Source organism: Nomascus leucogenys, chromosome X (assembly GCF_006542625.1).
Source record: "Nomascus leucogenys isolate Asia chromosome X, Asia_NLE_v1, whole genome shotgun sequence".
Classification (NCBI taxonomy): Eukaryota; Metazoa; Chordata; class Mammalia; order Primates; family Hylobatidae; genus Nomascus; species Nomascus leucogenys.
In genome coordinates, this window is record NC_044406.1 from 73,299,886 (window position 1) to 73,320,172 (window position 20,287).

Sequence of the window (20,287 nt, forward strand, 5' to 3'; positions counted from 1 at the left end):
TGGTCATTGTATGTCTTTGGTTAATTCTTTTATGTTTGACTTTTAAGTCTAATTAAGTTTCATAATTTCAAGGTCAAAGTTAGGTACATTTATATAATTCAAACCACTTTTTAAATGAATATGCTATTAAATCAGGGCCAATTGGCAGACAGAAAATAATTATTTCCTAAATCCATAAACTTCACTACATTGTGAGTTCTATTAGGATATTCTCTATAGAAATATATGTGAATAAAAGCAATTTATTTTAGGTGGCATCATCTCCTATATTTTTATGAAGATATAGGTCCCAGAATAGAAAGAAAAAAGTTAACTACAACTTACTCCTTGACAATGAAGGTAGTCAACTGTCTTACTTATTACATATAGTATATCACTAGCCTCCCGTTCCGAGAAACATTTTTGTTTGAGAATACGGTCAAGTAACTCTCCTCCTTTCATTAAGTCCGTAACAAGGTAAACGTATCTACCATCATCAAAGACCTACGAAAGAACGCAGTTTTAAAATGTTATTATTTATAATTACAATTCTATAATTCTTAAATTATATTTTAATTACATTTACCTTTCTGCTAGACTTCCCTCTAGTATTAGAAACAAAAAAGACATTATTCCTTTACTGTTAATGCAGTACAGGCTGTACTAAAGGTTGAATTGGCTAAACAATCACCTTCACAGTCCCATGAAACCATGTTAAACATATAATTTTATTATCTTTTGACGTTATAGGTTGCAGTTCATCAAAGAAAGAAATTAAAAAATAGAACTCTGTGCCTCTCAAATGACCTCTATCTCATGTTTTTTTTTTTTACTGTATTATAGCTACTTCTCTTCCCCAAACATAAGCTTCTTTCTGAAAGTAAATATATTATTTATTTTTTATACCCTTCCCTCAGTCCATTATCTGATTTGGTATCTTAAATATTGGTTGAATTCCAATAGTATACCAAGGAAAACAAATAAGAAAAGTATTTATACACTTTTCACTCAGGGCATGTATGATAAACACACACACACACACACACACACACACACACACACACACACCACAGTAGTTTAAAGATTACAAATCAAAGTGCCTATCATTTTCTGACACAAATTGATCAAGGTGATAGTTGACTTTTCTGTCTTGTATAAAGAGAAAAGAACATTATCTCCTTACGTGAAAAGTGAGCATTCAGTAACAATGAGTTATATATTCATTTTACAAAACTACAGACTAATACTATTTCACTCCAGAAACAATCCATAATGCTATAGCCAATTACTATACAATCAAGAAAGTAAAATATTTCAAGAATTTGGCAGATCCCCAATCTCCTGTATCTTCTGTATTGATAGCACTACAGAATAATAAATGGTGTTAGCTACAATGTTAACTAGTTAACCAGCCAGAATATATTCATGTAATGAGGAAATTCTCATTTACCAATCATCATAGTTATTTTTGATATTCTATAAGACTAGGAGTATAGAATCATGGGAAAAAAAGCATTAAAGTGGCAATTTAAGAGTCTTGAGATTTTTGAGGCATGAAAATAAATATGCTAAAGACATTAAAAGTTTCAATAAGAAAAATAAAGTTCCAATTCATAACTTCATTAGCTTAGCTGATACCCAGATTTAGAAATACCTACATCCTTCAAAGTAATAATGTTGGGATGTTGTCCATAGCGCATCAATATTTCAATCTCTTCTGAAGGGTCTCGCTTACTTTTGTCAATGATCTAAGAAATAAGAAAAAAAGAAAAATATCTGAGGCAAACAAATTATTTTGTCTAAAATGAGTATTTTCAATTTGGTTATATTTTTGAAGAAATGCTTAAAAACTCAAGAACAATGCTTACCTCATATTATTTTAACATTTAAAAACCTAAGTAAAAAACTTAACAGAAAAAAAGAACATTTTAACATTATATCCTATTTCACTGAAACTGTACCAATGATGACGTGATTGTAATTGTCGCAACTGCTCAATCTTAACATAATACATGTATAACAAAATTATTCAAATGCAAAAATTCATGAAATACACTTTTCCTACATAACAAAGGCTTGAAAAGAAATTCAAAAATGAAAATATTAAGTCTCGGAGTTCTTTCTCATCATCTTATCTTTCCTATCTTCATTTACTCCACTGAAAATGTTTGTCAGTTGACTCATAATTTAAATTACATGCATAAAACAAACAAGAAAGTTAGGCTCAGAGACAATACCTTCACCGCAAATTCCATGTTGGTAGTTGCATGTATGCATCGCTTGCAAACAGAGTAGGAGCCAACACCAATATCCTCTTTCAATTCATATACTTCACCAAATTGTGCAGCATTTCCATTTATCTGTTTATTTTTAAAAAGTAAAATACTAAGGAGAATGAAATATTTTCACATTTTTGTTCTTTTGTCCTAAATATACATTCATCTTAAGCCTTAAACTAGAATAATTCATTCTACAGAAGTTTTATCGACATTTATAAATGGCATGAACCAATCCTTTCTTGATACCCACAGGCAATATAATAAATCAACTAGCTTATACATCACCCTTCTATTTTATTCAAAAGAGGCCACATAAATATAATTAAAAGTTACCACTGTCTGCTCTTTTCCAAAACACACAGGGACATATTTAATTCATGATTTATACCAAGAGATAAAGTAGTTAAAAATCACTTAAAAAAATGATTAAAAATACATCAGCAATAACAGAGAAGTAATTATCCCAAAACTGAATAATGTGATTAAGTGGAATTTACCTGAACAATTGGTAATACATTTGCACTTGTGATAGGAGTGATTTTATATTCTTCTGCAATAGAAGTTGCAACAAAGCTGAATCCTTTGAAGAGCTGATGAGCATTTGCACTGGCTGGCAAACCGGGAGAATCTAATGTCCAAATAATTACATTTAATTATAACTACACACAGAATTCTATGATATAAAGTGTCAGAATTTCTTTAACTGTAAAGGAAACCATTAAATGCTACTATCTAACATATTATATATTTGATTTATTATATATTATCTGTCTCCTCCCATCTGTATACATGTTCCATTTTAGTCAGTATTTTTTGTTTGTTCTTTTCACTGCTGCATCCTCATTGCTTAGTACATAGTAGGTATTCAATATTTCTTGAATGTATGTATGAAACTGTAAAAGACAGAGTAATATACCTCATGTCTTACCTCCTATCCCATCCTGTAAATCATTAGCATGCCAAAGGATTTATAAAACAAAGAAATAAACTTGCCACCCTTTGACCAAGTTCCTTCCTTCCTGATAAATATTTTCCATTTAAAACATCTACTTGACAGTTGCCCAAGCAATGTTTTGTATAGGATCCATATTTCCCATGGACAAATCAACTGTCTGCAAATTTACCATTCTTTTAGTTTTTACTTCAGAAGAAAGTTTATTTTTAAACTATCTACTTAAATAAAATCTGATTTTACAGATAAACATGCATTACCTTTAGGTGTTTTTGCAGTAAATTCAGGATCAAAACAAAAAGTATCATCTGGTTTTCCAGAAGCAGGTTTGAAAGGAGGTTGAACTTCTCTTTTATATAATTTCTAGAAAGGGCAACCAGATAACACAAAACATATGAAGACTTTAAAAATTATTATACTTTGTAAAAGAAAGTAGAACATAACATTCACAGTCCATAAAAGAAGACTAACAATTTCATAAAATAAATTTCAGCAAGTTTCAGATACCTGTTAACCAAATTCTAAAATTTTGAGAGATAATGCTCAAAATGTAATGAAGCCAAGAAACATAGCAATGATGCCACAAGCTGAATTCACAAGGAATGCTCAATTTTGGATATCAGAAGTTTTTGAATGCTCATTGATAATATAACCATGCAAATACAGCACAATAATAATTAAAATGCTCAAGGCTTTCAAAATCAATAATTATTTTTAAGAAGTATATATTTCATCTAAAATACTGTTTTCACATAAAAATATACATTAAATGTACTGTTTAGGCTTGTATCAGATAATTGAAAAATTTAGTCATCTAACAATCTATCTTGCTAAAATCTGTGCTTTTGAAAGGCATAGAAAATTTCTAATAATATATAAAAAGCCACTTTTTTTGAAATCTATTTTTTAAAAAGCTTACAGTCCCGCAGTGGGGAAAAATAAATAGGGAATTACTTTTGAGTAATTTTTATTTATTTAAATATGTAAACACGACTTCTGGATTAATAGGGCTTACTAGAAACAGCTAGTGGGTGCCTCTCTCAGGTGAGGAATCAAAATAGCAAGTAAATATTGACACTTCAAGTAGATTTTCTAAGAGGCCACACTGGAATTCATCAGAGAAATGATGGAATTGGGAATCACAGAAAGAAGAGAACAAAGCCATGCCGTCAGGTGAACTGAGACTGGTGTGGAGCCAGGAGATCTTCGATGCAGGGAAGGGAAGATTGAGTGAGAGACCCCCAGGATTCCACAATTCTGCCACAGAATTTCAGTGCTAACCATAGGTAAGCCCCCTTGAATCCCCTAGGCCTCCAGTTTAATACACGGAGCTGCCTGGAATCTGTGCAGAGGTACTGCTCAAGCCCATGTGGAATCCCATGGACTTTTGATCCCTGAGCAGCCTGGCACTGGCTGCTGCCACCTCACTAGGCAGGAAGCAGGTAGGCTAGTACTTGTGCACACCTCAAAGTCAGACACTGCAGCTGCAGTACAGCGGAGTGAGCAGAATGCACGCTGCAAAGACTGCCGGCCTCAGCTGTTCCCTTCTAAATGAGGCCACCCTTCTTCAGTGTTGGGTCTACAGCACAGCTGCCCTGCCCTTACATGTATATACTGGCCACAGCCTGGTGTTCTTCTTAGAGCCCAGCTCCCAGAGGCTGGTGACTCGCTCTTCAGCTCCCTCAGTAGTTGTGCTCAACACCACTGTCACACTTGCCACTCCTGGGCCAAGGAGACAGTGGGGAAACTGGGCACCTTTGTGTGCCCACCAAAGTGAAATCCACTGCTGCTCCTTCAGGAGGGAAGTGCAGGTGGGCCAAGCATCCCATAGCTGCCAACCTTCATTGCTTCAGCTGAAGGGGTCTGCCTTCCCCAGTGAAAGGCCAGCAGCCCAGCAGCCCTGCTCCCAACTATTTCACCTGTTACCTGGAGGCCTTCTGAGAGCCTAGCCCCCATAGCCCTGTGATGGGCCTTGGGACTTCGACCACATAAGCATTCTGCAGGCCATTCTGAGAGCCCAAACCCCAAAGCGTGTGATCAGCCATGGGAATCCCACCACCAGAGCATTCTGCCACAATCTGAGAATCCTGTGGGCCCTTTTAAGAGACCAGCTCCCACAGGCCTGTGATCAGCCACAGGGACCCAATCACCTGAGTGTTTTGCTATATTCTCAGCATTCTGTGGGCACTCCTGAGAGCCCAGCCGCACAGGTCTGCAATATGCATTGATGCACCAACTGCCTGAGCATTCTGCAACTGCCTAAGTGTTTTGTAGGCCCTTCTGAGATCCCAGCCCCCACAGGCACATGATGTAACCTAGGACTCCCACTTCCAGAGTATTCTCCCTGCCTCTGCTTGAGAGTTCTGTCTGTGACTCCAAGAACCAGCCCATCACTCCCTATCATAGGCAGCAGCAGGATTCTAGAGACTTAACAAGTCCACTGGCTTGGTCCTGGTCCACTTCTTACAGGACTCATACATGCTGTCTGCTGGGCATTCTGGGGGATAAGGAATTGGAAGTTTGCCTAGTCCTATCTACCACTGCTAGTACATGACCATGCCCCAACCTGGGGTCTGAGCTCAGATGGACCCAACCAGACGATACTGCCACAGTTAATACCCAACTGTGTGTGCTAAAAAGTGGAACCCCTCTGTGATATCTACAGAAAGCAGCAGCATTACCCATTGGCAAACAGGTGAGTCACAAAGCTGTGTGTATTGGACTGATTCAGGAGGTTCCACCCAGAAACAACTCACATAGACAGGTGTCTTCTGTGGCTATCAGCTATACTGTGGTCTGGAGATACATGGCAGTTGTGCCTCTGAACTGAGAGCCATGAGCTCTGAGTCAGGGGTGTGATAGGTAAATAGAACATATTGCTACCTGTCTAGGATGTGAAGCTAGTCCCTCTACTCTCTGCTGAGACCTTGGCACCGTTCACCAGGTACTCCCCCAACCATGCCTGTCAGGGCTGGCTCCCCAGTTCATCATTGGGGTATTTCTGTGCAAGCCAGGCAGTCAAGCTCTGCCTAGCTCTCTTTCCCCTCACCCCTCATGGGACAAGAAGGTCAGGGAACTTGGCATTCCACTGTCCAGCCCATCATCTGAAACAACATAGAGCACCACACAATAAACAAATATCAAGTGCATACCAATCTGCTTCTGCCACAGTTGGCTTGTACTTGTAAATGCCACCTACTGCCCTATAGATTGAACTGTAAAACTCAACATAAAAACCTGACTAAGAAGTGCACAGGCCTATAGAAACAAAGCCAAAAGACTTCTGGCTACTTCCCAACCTACTCTACAGTCACACCCCCCAAGAGGGGCGGTGGCAGGGGGTGAACCACGTCCAAATGAAACTAAATTCAAAAGTAATATGTGACAGCTTCTACAGACAAGAAGGAACCAACATAAGAACTTCAGGACTATGAAGAAAAAGAATGCAATGCCATCCCCAAAAGGTCACAGTACCTACCTAGCAATGAATCTTAATCAAATGAAAACTTTGAAATGACAGATAAAATATTCAAAATATGGATTGTAAGGAAGCTCAATGAAATCCAAAAGAAAGTCAAAAACATACGAACTAACACAAAGAAATCAGAAAACAATTCAGGAGATAAAAGATAAATAAATAAATATATATATATATATATATATGTATTTTAAAATTCTGGAAGTGAAAAAAAGATGAAAGGAATTTCAAAACAGAATTGAAAACTTTAATAACATACTAGACCATGCATAAGAAATAATTTTGAGCGTGAGGGATGGTCTTTTGAATTAAATCAGATAAAATTAAAGAATAAATAATTTTTTAAAAATGAACAAAGTCTTTGAGAAATATGGGATAATGTAAAGTGACCAAACTTGCAACTTATAGGCAAAAAGAAAAAAGAAAAGTTTGGAAAGCATAATTGAGGAACTAATTCAGGAAAATATCCCTAATCTTGTTAGAGATGTAGATATCCAGATATAAGCAATTCAGAGAACACCTAGGAGACACTATAGAACACAAACATGACCTAGGGATATAGTCGCCAGACTATCCAAGTTCAATGTGAAAGAATAAATCATAAAAGAAGCTAGAGAAAAGCATCAAATCACCAATAAAGGAAATCTCATCAGACTGACAGTGGACTTCTCAGCAGACATTTTAACAAGCCAGAAGAAAATGGGGACCTACTTTTAGCTTCCTTTAAAAAATGCCATCCAAGAATTTTATATCCAGCCAAAATAAGCTTCATAAAATGAAGAAGACATAAAGTCATTAACAGAAAAGAAAACACTAGAGGAACTTATCACCATTAAACAGGCCTCATAAGAAATGTTCAAAGAAGTTCTAAAGATGGAAACAAAACTATGTCACTCACCATCATAAAGGCACACATAAGTAGAAAGCTCAAAGATCCTATAAAACAATCATACAAGGGAGCCAAGATGGCTGAATAGGAACAGCTCCGGTCTACAGCTCCCAGTGTGAGCGGCGCAGAAGACGGGTGATTTCTGCATTTCCAACTGAGCTTTGAAGAGAGCAGTGGTTCTCCCAGCACACAGCTGGAGATCTGAGAATGGGCAGACTGCCTCCTCAAGTGGGTCCCTGACCCCTGACCCCCAAGCAGCCTAACTGGGAGGCACCTCCCCAGTAGGGGCAGACTGACACCTCACACGGCCGGGTACTCCTCTGAGACAAAACTTCCAGAGGAACGATCAGGCAGCAGCATTCGCGGCTCACGAAAATCCGCTGTTCTGCAGCCACCACTGTTGATACCCAGGCAAACAGGGTCTGGAGTGGACCTCTAGCAAACTCCAACAGACCTGCAGCTGAGGGTCTTGTCTGTTAGAAGGAAAACTAACAAACAGAAAGGACATCCACACCAAAAACCCATCTGTACATCACCATCATCAAAGACTAAAGGTAGATAAAGCCACAAAGATGGGGAAAAAACAGAGCAGAAAAACTGGAAACTCTGAAAAGCAGAGCGCCTCTCCTCCTCCAAAGGAACGCAGCTCCTCACCAGCAACGGAACAAAGCTGGACAGAGAATGACTTTGACAAGTTGAGAGAAGAAGGCTTCAGATGATCAAACTACACCGAACTACAGGAGGAAATTGAAACCAAAGGCAAAGAAGTTAAAAACTTTGAAAAAAATTTAGACAAATGTATAACTAGAATAACCAATACAGAGAAGTGCTTAAAGGAGCTGATGGAGCTGAAAGCCAAGGCTCGAGAACTACGTGAAGAATGCAGAAGCCTCAGGAGCCGATGCGATCAACTGGAAGAAAGGGTATCAGTGATGGAAGACGAAATGAATGAAATGAAGTGAGAAGGGAAGTTTAGAGAAAAAAGAATAAAAACAAACGAACAAAGCCTCCAAGAAATATGGGACTACGTGAAAAGACCAAATCTACGTCTGATTGGTGTACATGAAAGTGACGGGGAGAATGGAACCAAGTTGGAAAACACTCTGCAGGATATTATCCAGGAGAACTTCTCCAATCTAGCAAGGCAGGCCAACATTCAGATTCAGGAAATACAGAGAACGCCACAAAGATACTCCTCGAGAAGAGCAACTCCAAGACACATAATTGTCAGATTCACCAAAGCTGAAATGAGGGAAAAAATGTTAAGGGCAGCCAGAGAGAAAGGTCGGGTTACCCACAAAGGGAAGCACATCAGACTAACAGCGGATCTCTTGGCAGAAACCCTATAAGCAGAAGAGAGTGGGAGCCAATATTCAACATACATAAAGAAAATAATTTTCAAACCAGAATTTCATATCCAACCAAACTAAGCTTCATAAGTGAAGGAGAAATAAAATCCTTTACAGACAAGCAAATGCTGAGAGATTTTGTCACCACCAGGCCTGCCCTAAAAGAGCTCCTGAAGGAAGCACTAAACATGGAAAGGAACAACCGGTACCAGCCACTGCAAAATCATGCCAAATTGTAAAGACCATCGAGGCTAGGAAGAAAATGCATCAACTAACGAGCAAAATAACCAGCTAACATCATAATGACAGGATCAAATTCACACATAACAATATTAACTTTAAAACTAAATGGACTAAATGCTCCAATTAAAAGACACAGACTGGCAAATTGGATAAAGAGTCAAGACCCATCAGTGTGCTGTATTCAGGAAACCCATCTCACGTGCAGAGACACACATAGGCTCAAAATAAAAGGATGGAGGAAGATATACCAAGCAAATGGAAAACAAAAAAAGGCAGGGGTTGCAATCCTAGTCTCTGATAAAATAGGCTTTAAACCAACAAAGATCAAAAGAGACAAAGAAGGCCATTACATAATGGTAAAGGGACCAATTCAACAAGAAGAGCTAACTATCCTAAATATATATGCACCCAATACAGGGGCACCCAGATTCATAAAGCAAGTCCTGAGTGACCTACAAAGAGACTTAGACTCCCACACAATAATAATGGGAGACTTTAACACCCCACTGTCAACATTAGACAGATCAACGAGACAGAAAGTTAAAAAGGATACCCAGGAATTGAACTCAGCTCTGCACCAAGCGGACCTAATAGACATCTACAGAACTCTCCACCCCAAATCAACAGAATATACATTCTTCTCAGCACCACACCACACCTATTCCAAAATTGACCACATAGTTGGAAGTAAAGCTCTCCTCAGCAAATGTAAAAGAACAGAAATTATAACAAACTGTCTCTCAGACCACAGTGCAATCAACTAGAACTCAGGATTAAGAAACTCACTCAAAACCGCTCAACTACATGGAAACTGAACAACCTGCTCCTGAAGGAGTACTGGGTACATAACGAAATGAAGAGAGAAATAAAGATGTTCTTTGAAACCAACGAGAACAAAGACACAACATACCAGAATCTCTGGGACACATTCAAAGCAGTGTGTAGAGGGAAATTTATAGCACTAAATGCCCACAAGGAAAGATCTAAAATTGACACCCTAACATCACAATTAAAAGAACTAGAAAAGCAAGAGCAAACACATTCAAAAGCTAGCAGAAGGCTAGAAATAACTAAAATCAGAGCAGAACTGAAGGAAATAGGGATACAAAAAATCCTTCAAAAAATTAACGAATCCAGGAGCTGGTTTTTGAAAAGATCAACAAAATTGATAGACCGCTAACAAGACTAATAAAGAAGAAAAGAGAGAAGAATCAAATAGACGCAATAAAAAATGATAAAGGGGATATCACCACAGATCCCACAGAAATACAAACTACCATCAGAGAATACTACAAACACCTCTACACAAATAAACTAGAAAATCTAGAAAAAATGGATAAATTCCTCGACACATACACCCTCGCAAGACTTAACCAGGAAGAAGTTGAATCTCTGAATAGACCAATAATGGGCTCTGAAATTGTGGCAATAATCAATAGCTTACCAACCAAAAAGAGTCCAGGACCAGATGGATTCACAGCCAAATTCTACCAGAAGTACAAGGAGGAACTGGTACCATTCCTTCTGAAACTATTCCAATCAATAGAAAAAGAGGGAATCCTCCCTAACTCATTTTATGAGGCCAGCATCATCCTGATACCAAAGCCTGGCAGAGACACAACCAATAAACAGAATTTTAGACCAATATCCTTGATGAACATACATACAAAAATCCTCAATAAAATACTGGCAAACGGAATCCAGCAGCACATCAAAAAGCTTATCCACCATGATCAAGTGGGCTTCATCCCTGGGATGCAAGGCTGGTTCAACATACACAAATCAATAAATGTAATCCAGCATATAAACAGAACCAAAGACAAAAACCACATGATTATCTCAATAGATGCAGAAAAGGCCTTTGACAAAATTCAACAACACTTCATGATAAAAATTCTCAATAAATTAGGTATTGATGGGACGTATGTCAAAATAATAAGAGCTATCTATGACAAACCCACAGCCAATATCATACTGAATGGGCAAAAACTGGAAGCATTCCCTTTGAAAACTGGCACAAGACAGGGATGCTCTCTCTCACCACTCCTATTCAACATAGTGTTGGAAGTTCTTGCCAGGGCAATTAGGCAGGAGAAGGAAATAAATGGTATTCAATTAGGAAAAGAGGAAGTCAAATTGTCCCTGTTTGCAGATGACATGATTGTATATCTAGAAAACCCCATCGTCGCAGCCCAAAATCTCCTTAAGCTGATAAGCAACTTCAGCAAAGTCTCAGGATACAAAATCAATGTACAAAATTCACAAGCATTCTTATACACCAATAACAGACAAACAGAGAGCCAAATCATGAGTGAACTCCCATTCACAATTGCTTCAAAGAGAATAAAATACCTAGGAATCCAACTTACAAGGGACGTGAAGGACCTCTTCAAGGAGAACTACAAACCACTGCTCAACATAATAAAAGAGGATACAAACAAATGGAAGAACATTCCGTGCTCATGGGTTGGAAGAATCAATATCATGAAAATGGCCATACTGCCCAAGGTAATTTATAGATTCAATGCCATCACCATCAAGCTACCAATAACTTTCTTCACAGAATTGGAAAAAACTACTTTAAAGTTCATATGGAACCAAACAAGAGCCCGCATTGCCAAGTCAATCCTAAGCCAAAAGAACAAAGCTGGAGGCATCACGCTACCTGACTTCAAACTATACTACAAGGCTACAGTAATCAAAACAGCATGGTATTGGTACCAAAACAGAGATATAGATCAATGGAACAGAACAGAGCCCTCAGAAATAACGCCGCATATCTACAACTATCTGATCTTTGACAAACCTGGCAAAAACAAGAAATGGGGAAAGGATTCTCTATTTAATAAATGGTGCTGGGAAAACTGGCTAGCCATATGTAGAAAGCTGAAACTGGATCCCTTCCTTACACCTTATACAAAAATTGATTCAAGATGGATTAAAGACTTACATGTTAGACCTAAAACCATAAAAACTCTAGAAGAAAACCTAAGCATTACCATTCAGGACATAGGCGTGGGCAAGGACTTCATGTCTAAAACACCAAAAGCAATGGCAACAAAAGTCAAAATTGACAAATGGGATCTAATTAAACTAAAGAGCTTCTGCACAGCAAAAGAAACTACCATCAGAGTGAACAGGCAACCTACAGAATGGGAGAAAATTTTCGCAACCTACTCATCTGACAAAGGGCTAATATCCAGAATCTACAATGAACTCAAACAAATTTACAAGAAAAAAACAAACAACCCCATCAAAAAGTAGGCAAAGGACATGAACAGACACTTCTCAAAAGAAGACATTTATGCAGCCAAAAAACACATGAAAAATGCTCATCATCACTGGCCATCAGAGAAATGCAAAATAAAACCACAATGAGATACCATCTCACACCAGTTAGAATGGCCATCATTAAAAAGTCAGGAAACAACAGGTGCTGGAGAGGATGTGGAGAAATAGGAACACTTTTACACTGTTGGTGGGACTGTAAACTAGTTCAACCATTGTGGAAGTCAGTGTGGTGATTCCTCAGGGATCTAGAACTAGAAATACCATTTGACCTAGCCATCCCATTACTGGGTATATACACAAAGGACTATAAATCATGCTGCTATAAAGACACATGCACATGTATGTTTATTGCGGCACTATTCACAATAGCAAAGACTTGGAACCAACCCAAATGTCCAACAACGATAGACTGGATTAAGAAAATGTGGCACATATACACCATGGAATACTATGCAGCCATAAAAAATGATGAGTTCATGTCCTTTGTAGGGACATGGATGAAACTGGAAATCATCATTCTCAGTAAACTATCGCAAGGACAAAAAACCAAACACCGCATGTTCTCACTCATAGGTGGGAATTGAACAATGAGAACACATGGACACAGGAAGGGGAACATCACACTCTGGGGATTGTTGTGGGGTGGGGGGAGGGGGGAGGGATAGCATTAGGAGATATACCTAATGCTAAATGAAGAGTTAATGGGTGCAGCACACCAACATGGCACATGTATACATATGTAACAAACCTGCACATTGTGCACATGTACCCTAAAACTTAAAGTATAATAAAATAAAACAAAATGAAATGAAAATCATACAATTGAGAATCCAAGGCAACTAGCTAGCAACATTATGACAGGATTAAAACCTCATATATCAATATAACCTTCAACATAAATGCCTAAATGTTCCATCCAAAATGTGTAGACCAGCAAGTTGGGTAACAGACAAAAACCAACCATCTGCTGCCAAAAAGAGACCCACAGAATAGCTAAGCACATCTACAGACTTAAAGTAAAGGGGTGGAAAAAGATATAGCATGCAAATAAAAAACACAACAGAGCCGAAGTAGCCATTCTCATATCAGATAAAACAGACTTTAAACCAGCAACAGTAAGAAAAGGCAAAGAAGGGCATTATATAATGATAAGGGCTCAATTAAACCAAAAGATTTAATTATCCTAAATATATATTCATCTAACACCAGAGTGCTCAGATTCATAAACAAATACTAATAGACCTAAGAAAAGAGACTGATGGCAATACAGTAATAGTGGGGGACTTCAATACCAAGTGACAACACTAGACAGGTCATCAAGGCAAATGTCAACAAAGAAACTCTGGACTTAAAATGGACTCTAGACCAAATGGATGTTTACAGAATATTCTAATCAACAACTACAGCATATACATTTTTCTCCACTGCACATGTAACACTCTCCAAAACTGAACATATGCTTGACCATAAAGCAAATTTCAATACACTCAAGAAAATCAAAATCACATCAAGTAACCTATTGGACCACAGTAGAATAAAATTAGAAATCAATACCAAGTGGAACTCTCAAAGCTACACAAGTACATGGAAATGAAACAAGTTGCTCATGAATGACTTTTGGGTGAACAACAAAATCAAGGGAGGAATAAAAAACTTGAAATGAATGAAAATAGAGACACAACATAACAAAATGTCTGAGACACAGCTAAAGCAGTGCTAAGAGGAAAGTTTTTAGTTTTAAATGCATAAATCAAAAACACAGAAAGATCTCAAATCAATGACCTCATGTGACACTACATGAAACTAGAGTAACAACAAAAACGAAACCCAAAGCTAGCAGAAGACAAAAAATAACTAAGTCTCATTTCGCTGAATAAAATGAGATTGTGACCAAAAAAAGATACAAAGGATCAACAAAATGAGAAGCTGGTTCTTTGAAATAGTAAACAAAGTTGATAGACCTCTAGATAGTTTAACCAAGAAGAAAGGAGAGAAGATTCTAACAAGTACAATTAGAAATTGAAAAGGGCACACATTGCAATGGATACCACAGAAATATATATAAAAGATTAGTGATTACTATGAACATGTATATACACACAAACTAGAAAAGCTAGATGATGGATAAATTCCTGGAAACATACAGTCTCCCAAGATTGAACCAGGATGAAATAGAAAACACAAACAGACCAAAGGAATAGTGAAACTGAGCCAGTAATAAAAAAATGTTCCATCAAAAAAAGCCAGGACCACATAGGTCTATAAACAAGTTTTTCCAGACATGCAAAGAAGAGCTGGTGCCAATCTTACTAAAACTGTTCCCCAAAATTGAGGAGTTGGGAATCCTTCCTAATTAATTCTCCAAAACCAGTATCATCCTGAGAGCAAAATCAGGAAAGGACACAACCAAAAAAGAAAACTGCCAGCCAATATCCCTGATGAATATAGACGCAAAAATCCTCAACGAAATACTATCAAACCAAATCCAACAGCACAGGCAAAAAATAGTTAATCATGATCAAGTGGATTTTATTCTAGGGACGAAAGGATGGATCAACATTTACTAATCAATAAATGTAAATCACCACATAAAATTATAAACACAAATCATGTGATCATCTCAATAGATGCAGAAAAAGCATTAGAGACAATTCAACATCACTTGATGATAAAAACCCTCCATATAATAGGCATAGAAGGAATATACTCCAACATCATACCAAATGCAGGAAAATTGAAAGCATTCCTTTCAAGAACTGAAACAGGTCAAGGATGTCCACTTCTACCACTCCTAGTCAACACAGTACTGGAAAGTCCTAACCAGAGCAATCAAGCAAGAGAAAGAAAGAAAATACATCCAAATTGGAAAAGAGGAAGTCAAAGTACCTCTGTTCATTGATGATATAATATGATACTCCTCCAACAGACCCCTAGACTTGATAAACAAATTCAGTAATGTTTAAAAAAATAAAATCAACATACAAAAATCAGTAGCTTTTCTATACAGTGATGTTCTAACTGAAAACCAAATGAAGGTTCTCATTAACAATTTTATTAACAACAGCCGCAAAAAGTAAAATACCTACAAATACATTTGACCAAGAATGTGAAAGAGTTCTACAAAGAGAACTATAAAACACAGATGAAAGAAACTAGATCAAATGGAAAAATGGGGAAACATCTCATGCTCATGAATTGAAATAATCAATATCATTAAAATGACCATACCAGTCCAGGCACAGTGGTTCATGCCTATAATCCCAGCACTTTGGGAGGCTGAGGCAGGAGAATCACTTGAACCCAGAAGTTCCAGATCATCCTAGTCAACATACCGAGACCCCATCTTTACCAAAAAAAATTTAAATTAGCCAGACATGGTGGCATACACCTGTATCCCCAGCTGCTCAGGAGGCTGAAGTGGGAGGATTGCTTAAGTCTAGGAGGTCAAAGCTGCAGTGAGCTGATTGTGCCACTGCATTCCAGCCTGGGCGATAGAGAGAGATGCTGTCAAAAAAACAAAACAAAACAAAAAAACATACTGACCAAAGCAATATCCACATTCAATATAATTCCTATCAAACTATGAATGCCATCCTTCAGAGAATTAGAAATAACAATCCTAATGTTTACACAGAACCAAAAAACAGCCTAAATAGCCAAAGCAACCCTAAGTAAAATTAGCAAAGCCAGAGGCATCACATTTCCTAATTTCAAATTATACTACAAGGCTATAGTAACTAAAACAGCAGAGTACTTGTACAAAAATAGACACATAGATCAATGGAACAAAACAGAGAACCCAGAAATAAAGCTGCATACCTATAGCCATCTGATTTTCTTCAAAATCTACAACAATAAACAACGAGGAGAGAACACTCTATTCAATACAAGGTATTGGGAAAATTGCCTAGCCACATGAAGAAGAATAAAACCGGACCCCATCTCTCACTATTTACAATAATTAACTCAAGATGGTTTGAAGACTTAAACATGAGATGTGAAACTACAAAGGTCCTAGAAGAAAACCTAGGCAAAACTCTTCTGGACATTGATCTATACAAAGAATTTATGACTAAGATCCCAAAAGCAAATGCAACAAAAACAAAAGTAGACAAATTGGACTTAATTTCCTTCACAGCCAAAGAAATAATCAGTAGAGTAAAAAGATGACCTACAGAATGGGATAAAATATTTGCAAACTATGCCTCTGACAAAAGACTAATATCGAGATCTGCAAGGTACTCAAACAACTCAACGGGTAAACAAACAAACCTATTAAAAGGTGGGCAAAGGACATGAACACGCATTTTACAAAAGAAGACATACAAGCAGCCAACAAACATGGAAAAATGCTCAATAGCACTAATCATCAGAAAAATGCAAATTAAAAACACAATGAAATATGATTTTATATCAGTCAGGAGGGCTATTATTAAAAAGTTAGAAAATAACAGATGTTGGCATGGATGTGGGAAAAAACAGGTACACTTATACACTGTTGATGGGAATGTAAATTAGTACAACCTTTATGAAAAACCATATGAAGATTTCTCAAAGAACTAATAATCAAAAAAATTTGACCCAGCAATCCCACTAATAGGTATGTACCTAAAGGAAAATAAATCATTATATAAAAAGGACACCTGCACTTGTATGTCTATCACAGCACTGTTCACAATAGCAAAGTCATGGAATAAACCTAAGTGTCCATCAATGGTTAACTGGATAAAGAGAATATGGTATATAGACACCATGGAATACTATGCAGCCATAAGAAAGAACAAAATCATTATCTTTTGCAGCAACATGGATGGAGGTTGAGATTATTATCCTATGTGAAATAACTAAGAAAATAAAATATCCCATGTTCTCACTTATAAGTGGGAGCTACACAATGGATACACATGGACATACAGATGGAAATAATAGACACCGAGGACTCCAAAAGGGGAGAAGTTAAAAGGGGGTTGAGGGTTGAAAAATTACCTACTGGTCACTGTTTGGTTGATGGGTACATTAGAAATCCAAACCCACCATTATGCAACATATCCATGTAAAAAACCCACAAATGCACCCCCAGATCTAAATTATTTTTTTAAGAAAAAGAAAAATAAATACTACATAAATATTCCATTGATTTGTTATTTAAATTAAAAGCAATAAACCTTTAATATCCTGTGTTGGTCATATGAAGTTATTCAATAACAAGCTTTCTACTTAACTTACATCCCAGTCAATATTTGCAAAAAACAGATGTCTTTTGATTTCTTCAACTCCTTCTGATCCTATATATATAAAAAAAAAAGATATTTTATTTTTATGATTTTTTTTAGTCTTGCTCCCTGGCTTCCAGACTGCTATCTGTAAACAGGAATACACATATTTCATACATTCCTTGAAAAGAAAAGTATATGATTTCTTATCTGGCATTTTATTAGCTGGTCCTTTCGTTTTACTGTGATAAAAAATAACTAACGTTCATATTGAACTACAAGAGTATCATGAAATATTAAAGTGTCTCCCAAATCAAATCAAAATAGTATTAAACATAATACTTAAACTTAAATGCATATTTTTTCATTCCTAATTTATCTTATGACCTCATATTTATATGCCAAATTAAAAGGTACAAAGGAATAAAGTGACACTGAAATTTTCACACAAGGGCATAAATAATAGGATCGCATCTGGATACAGGGAAAGGCTACCAGAAACGGGTCAAAAAAGTAGTTACAGAAACATAATGTTTACTTTGAAGAATATTGGGGGGGCAAAATATCTATCTTCAAATATATAAAAGATTACCTGTACAAGGGAGAATCTGTTTATTATTTCAAAAGAAGTAACCCATAATATATACATAATAATAGGTTGAACAGAAGTTTCATTAACTAGACTACTTCAGTTTTAAATCATGGACATAACAGAGTTTACTTTGCCTGAAATGCACACACAAAATGAAAAATTCTATGTATAGAAGTAATGTGCTCAAATCAAACAAGAAAACATAAAGATTTAATTATCCTCCCAAAACATGCAGTTACTTCTATAAAAGCTAAGAAAATAAGCAATACCCAATCTATTTGCTGGATTCCTTTTGAATAACATCCTTAGAAGACTTTGTGCTTCGGCACTAAGAAATTGAGGCATTCCAAGTTTTGCTCTGAAACAGAGGATTTTAGAAAGTTTCACTTAAATTTAGCCACACTTTTGATTTGAAAAATCTCAAAAAGAATTTTTAAAAGTGCTTTTACAAGGGTAAATAAAGTCCTGTATATGGTAGAAGGGAACAGGACAGTGAGAAAAAGGTTCTCTTGTATTATTTTAAAACCACAATAATTTTCTCAAAACTGAAAGCAAGAGATTTTTTTCCCAAAAGAAAAACATACTATTTACACTTACTTTAATATCATATTCATGGTCTCATTTCTGTCTTTACCTTGAAATGGCAGAGTACCAGTAAGCATTTCAAACTAAAACAAACAAAACATCACCACACAATTAGAACACCTTAGAATATATAATAAGATTCTTCAGAAAAAAATTGAGACTTCTACTATGTAATCATCAAATTGTAAGATCTACATGATAGTAGATCAAAATGGGACCAGAAAACTAGGTCACTTAAAGAAACATACTTCTGGTATCCCACTCTCTCTCTCTCTCTATATATATATACAGCTCAACTGATGGTGACCTATAGCAGATGAAACCAACCAATTCTTCCTCAGTTGTAATTCGGCTATGTTCTCAAAGCCAAAGCAATTTGAAAATACACACAATGCATTTTCTGTTGAAACAAATATATTCTTTTGAAGCGAATGTTTAATAATAAAGGAAAAGGAAAAATAAGCAGAAAAGGATTTCAAATTCATACATGCCCAAGAAAGATTTAACCATTCTCATTCCTTCCACTGCCCCCAAAACAGGAACCAAAAAAGAGGTAGAAGCAGCAGAACACACCACCACCACCACCCCCCGCCATACACACACATGCCAATAGCTTTAAAAAAGAAACATACACCTTAGTTGTACACAGAAGAAGGAAAACATTTTCTCAAAGAGAACTGACTGCAATGTGACTAACTAGAACATTAAATAATGGTATAAAAAAAGACTACCTCTAAAAATCATTATAGTACATTAAAGAGAAGTTTTTGTATCACCGGTATTTAAATCTCAAACTTAGATTCAATAATGGCTTTGGCCTTAGTCTTCTACTCATTTATCTGAACTCACAGTGTAAGTGAGCTTATACATTCAAGTCTCCCCTGTATCTTAATGTCTCCCAAAATCTGCTGTTCAAGCCTTAATCTCTCTCCAACTCCAGCTTTCCTTCCCAAATCTTAAGTAATGGTACACCACCAAAGACTGGAGGAGTAGAGGTGAGAACTTCAGGGAGAGAATGAAGGAAGGATCGCATATAGGACTCACATCTTCCCTCAAAGAAACTACAGGTTGGGTAGTTAATATATACATATTAAGGTCTCCAAATGATTCTGATTCTCTCTCCACTATCCCTCCTAATTTATCACCACCCAGTGGTGAGTCATTAACCTACAGTAACCTATGCTACATGTTAAAAATTATTTTTTCCTACTTCCAAAACCAGCTGTCCTCTTCAGCTATCTCTTCTATTAACTTACCATTCTTTCAACCCCCTAAAGCTCACAAATTTTACAGGCATTTTTATCTTTGACAATTCATCTCTTTTTCATCTGTGTCATCTAATTTGCTACCAAGGTTAATAACTGCTTACTTTGAAATCTCTATAATCTTACAATTGTCTTTTAAGATCTCTTTTGTCTTCCTATTTCTAGTTTCTTC

General features: G+C 36.7%; 1 protein-coding gene across 5 annotated transcripts in view; it reads right to left on the minus strand.

Annotated features, from left to right (window-relative positions):
- RPS6KA6 (ribosomal protein S6 kinase A6) overlaps window positions 1–20,287 on the minus strand; it is a 151,100-nt gene that overhangs the window by 57,230 nt on the left and 73,583 nt on the right. For all 5 annotated transcript variants that reach the window (XM_030807035.1, XM_004092461.3, XM_030807036.1 and 2 more), the window contains 8 exons: window positions 18,863–18,933; window positions 18,535–18,623; window positions 17,687–17,745; window positions 3,471–3,573; window positions 2,756–2,886; window positions 2,217–2,339; window positions 1,638–1,727; window positions 325–483 (listed from right to left, as the gene is read on the minus strand). In XM_030807035.1, coding sequence (XP_030662895.1) covers window positions 325–483; window positions 1,638–1,727; window positions 2,217–2,339; window positions 2,756–2,886; window positions 3,471–3,573; window positions 17,687–17,745; window positions 18,535–18,623; window positions 18,863–18,933 — 825 coding nt within the window. The remainder of the gene's footprint in view (window positions 1–324; window positions 484–1,637; window positions 1,728–2,216; window positions 2,340–2,755; window positions 2,887–3,470; window positions 3,574–17,686; window positions 17,746–18,534; window positions 18,624–18,862; window positions 18,934–20,287) is intronic.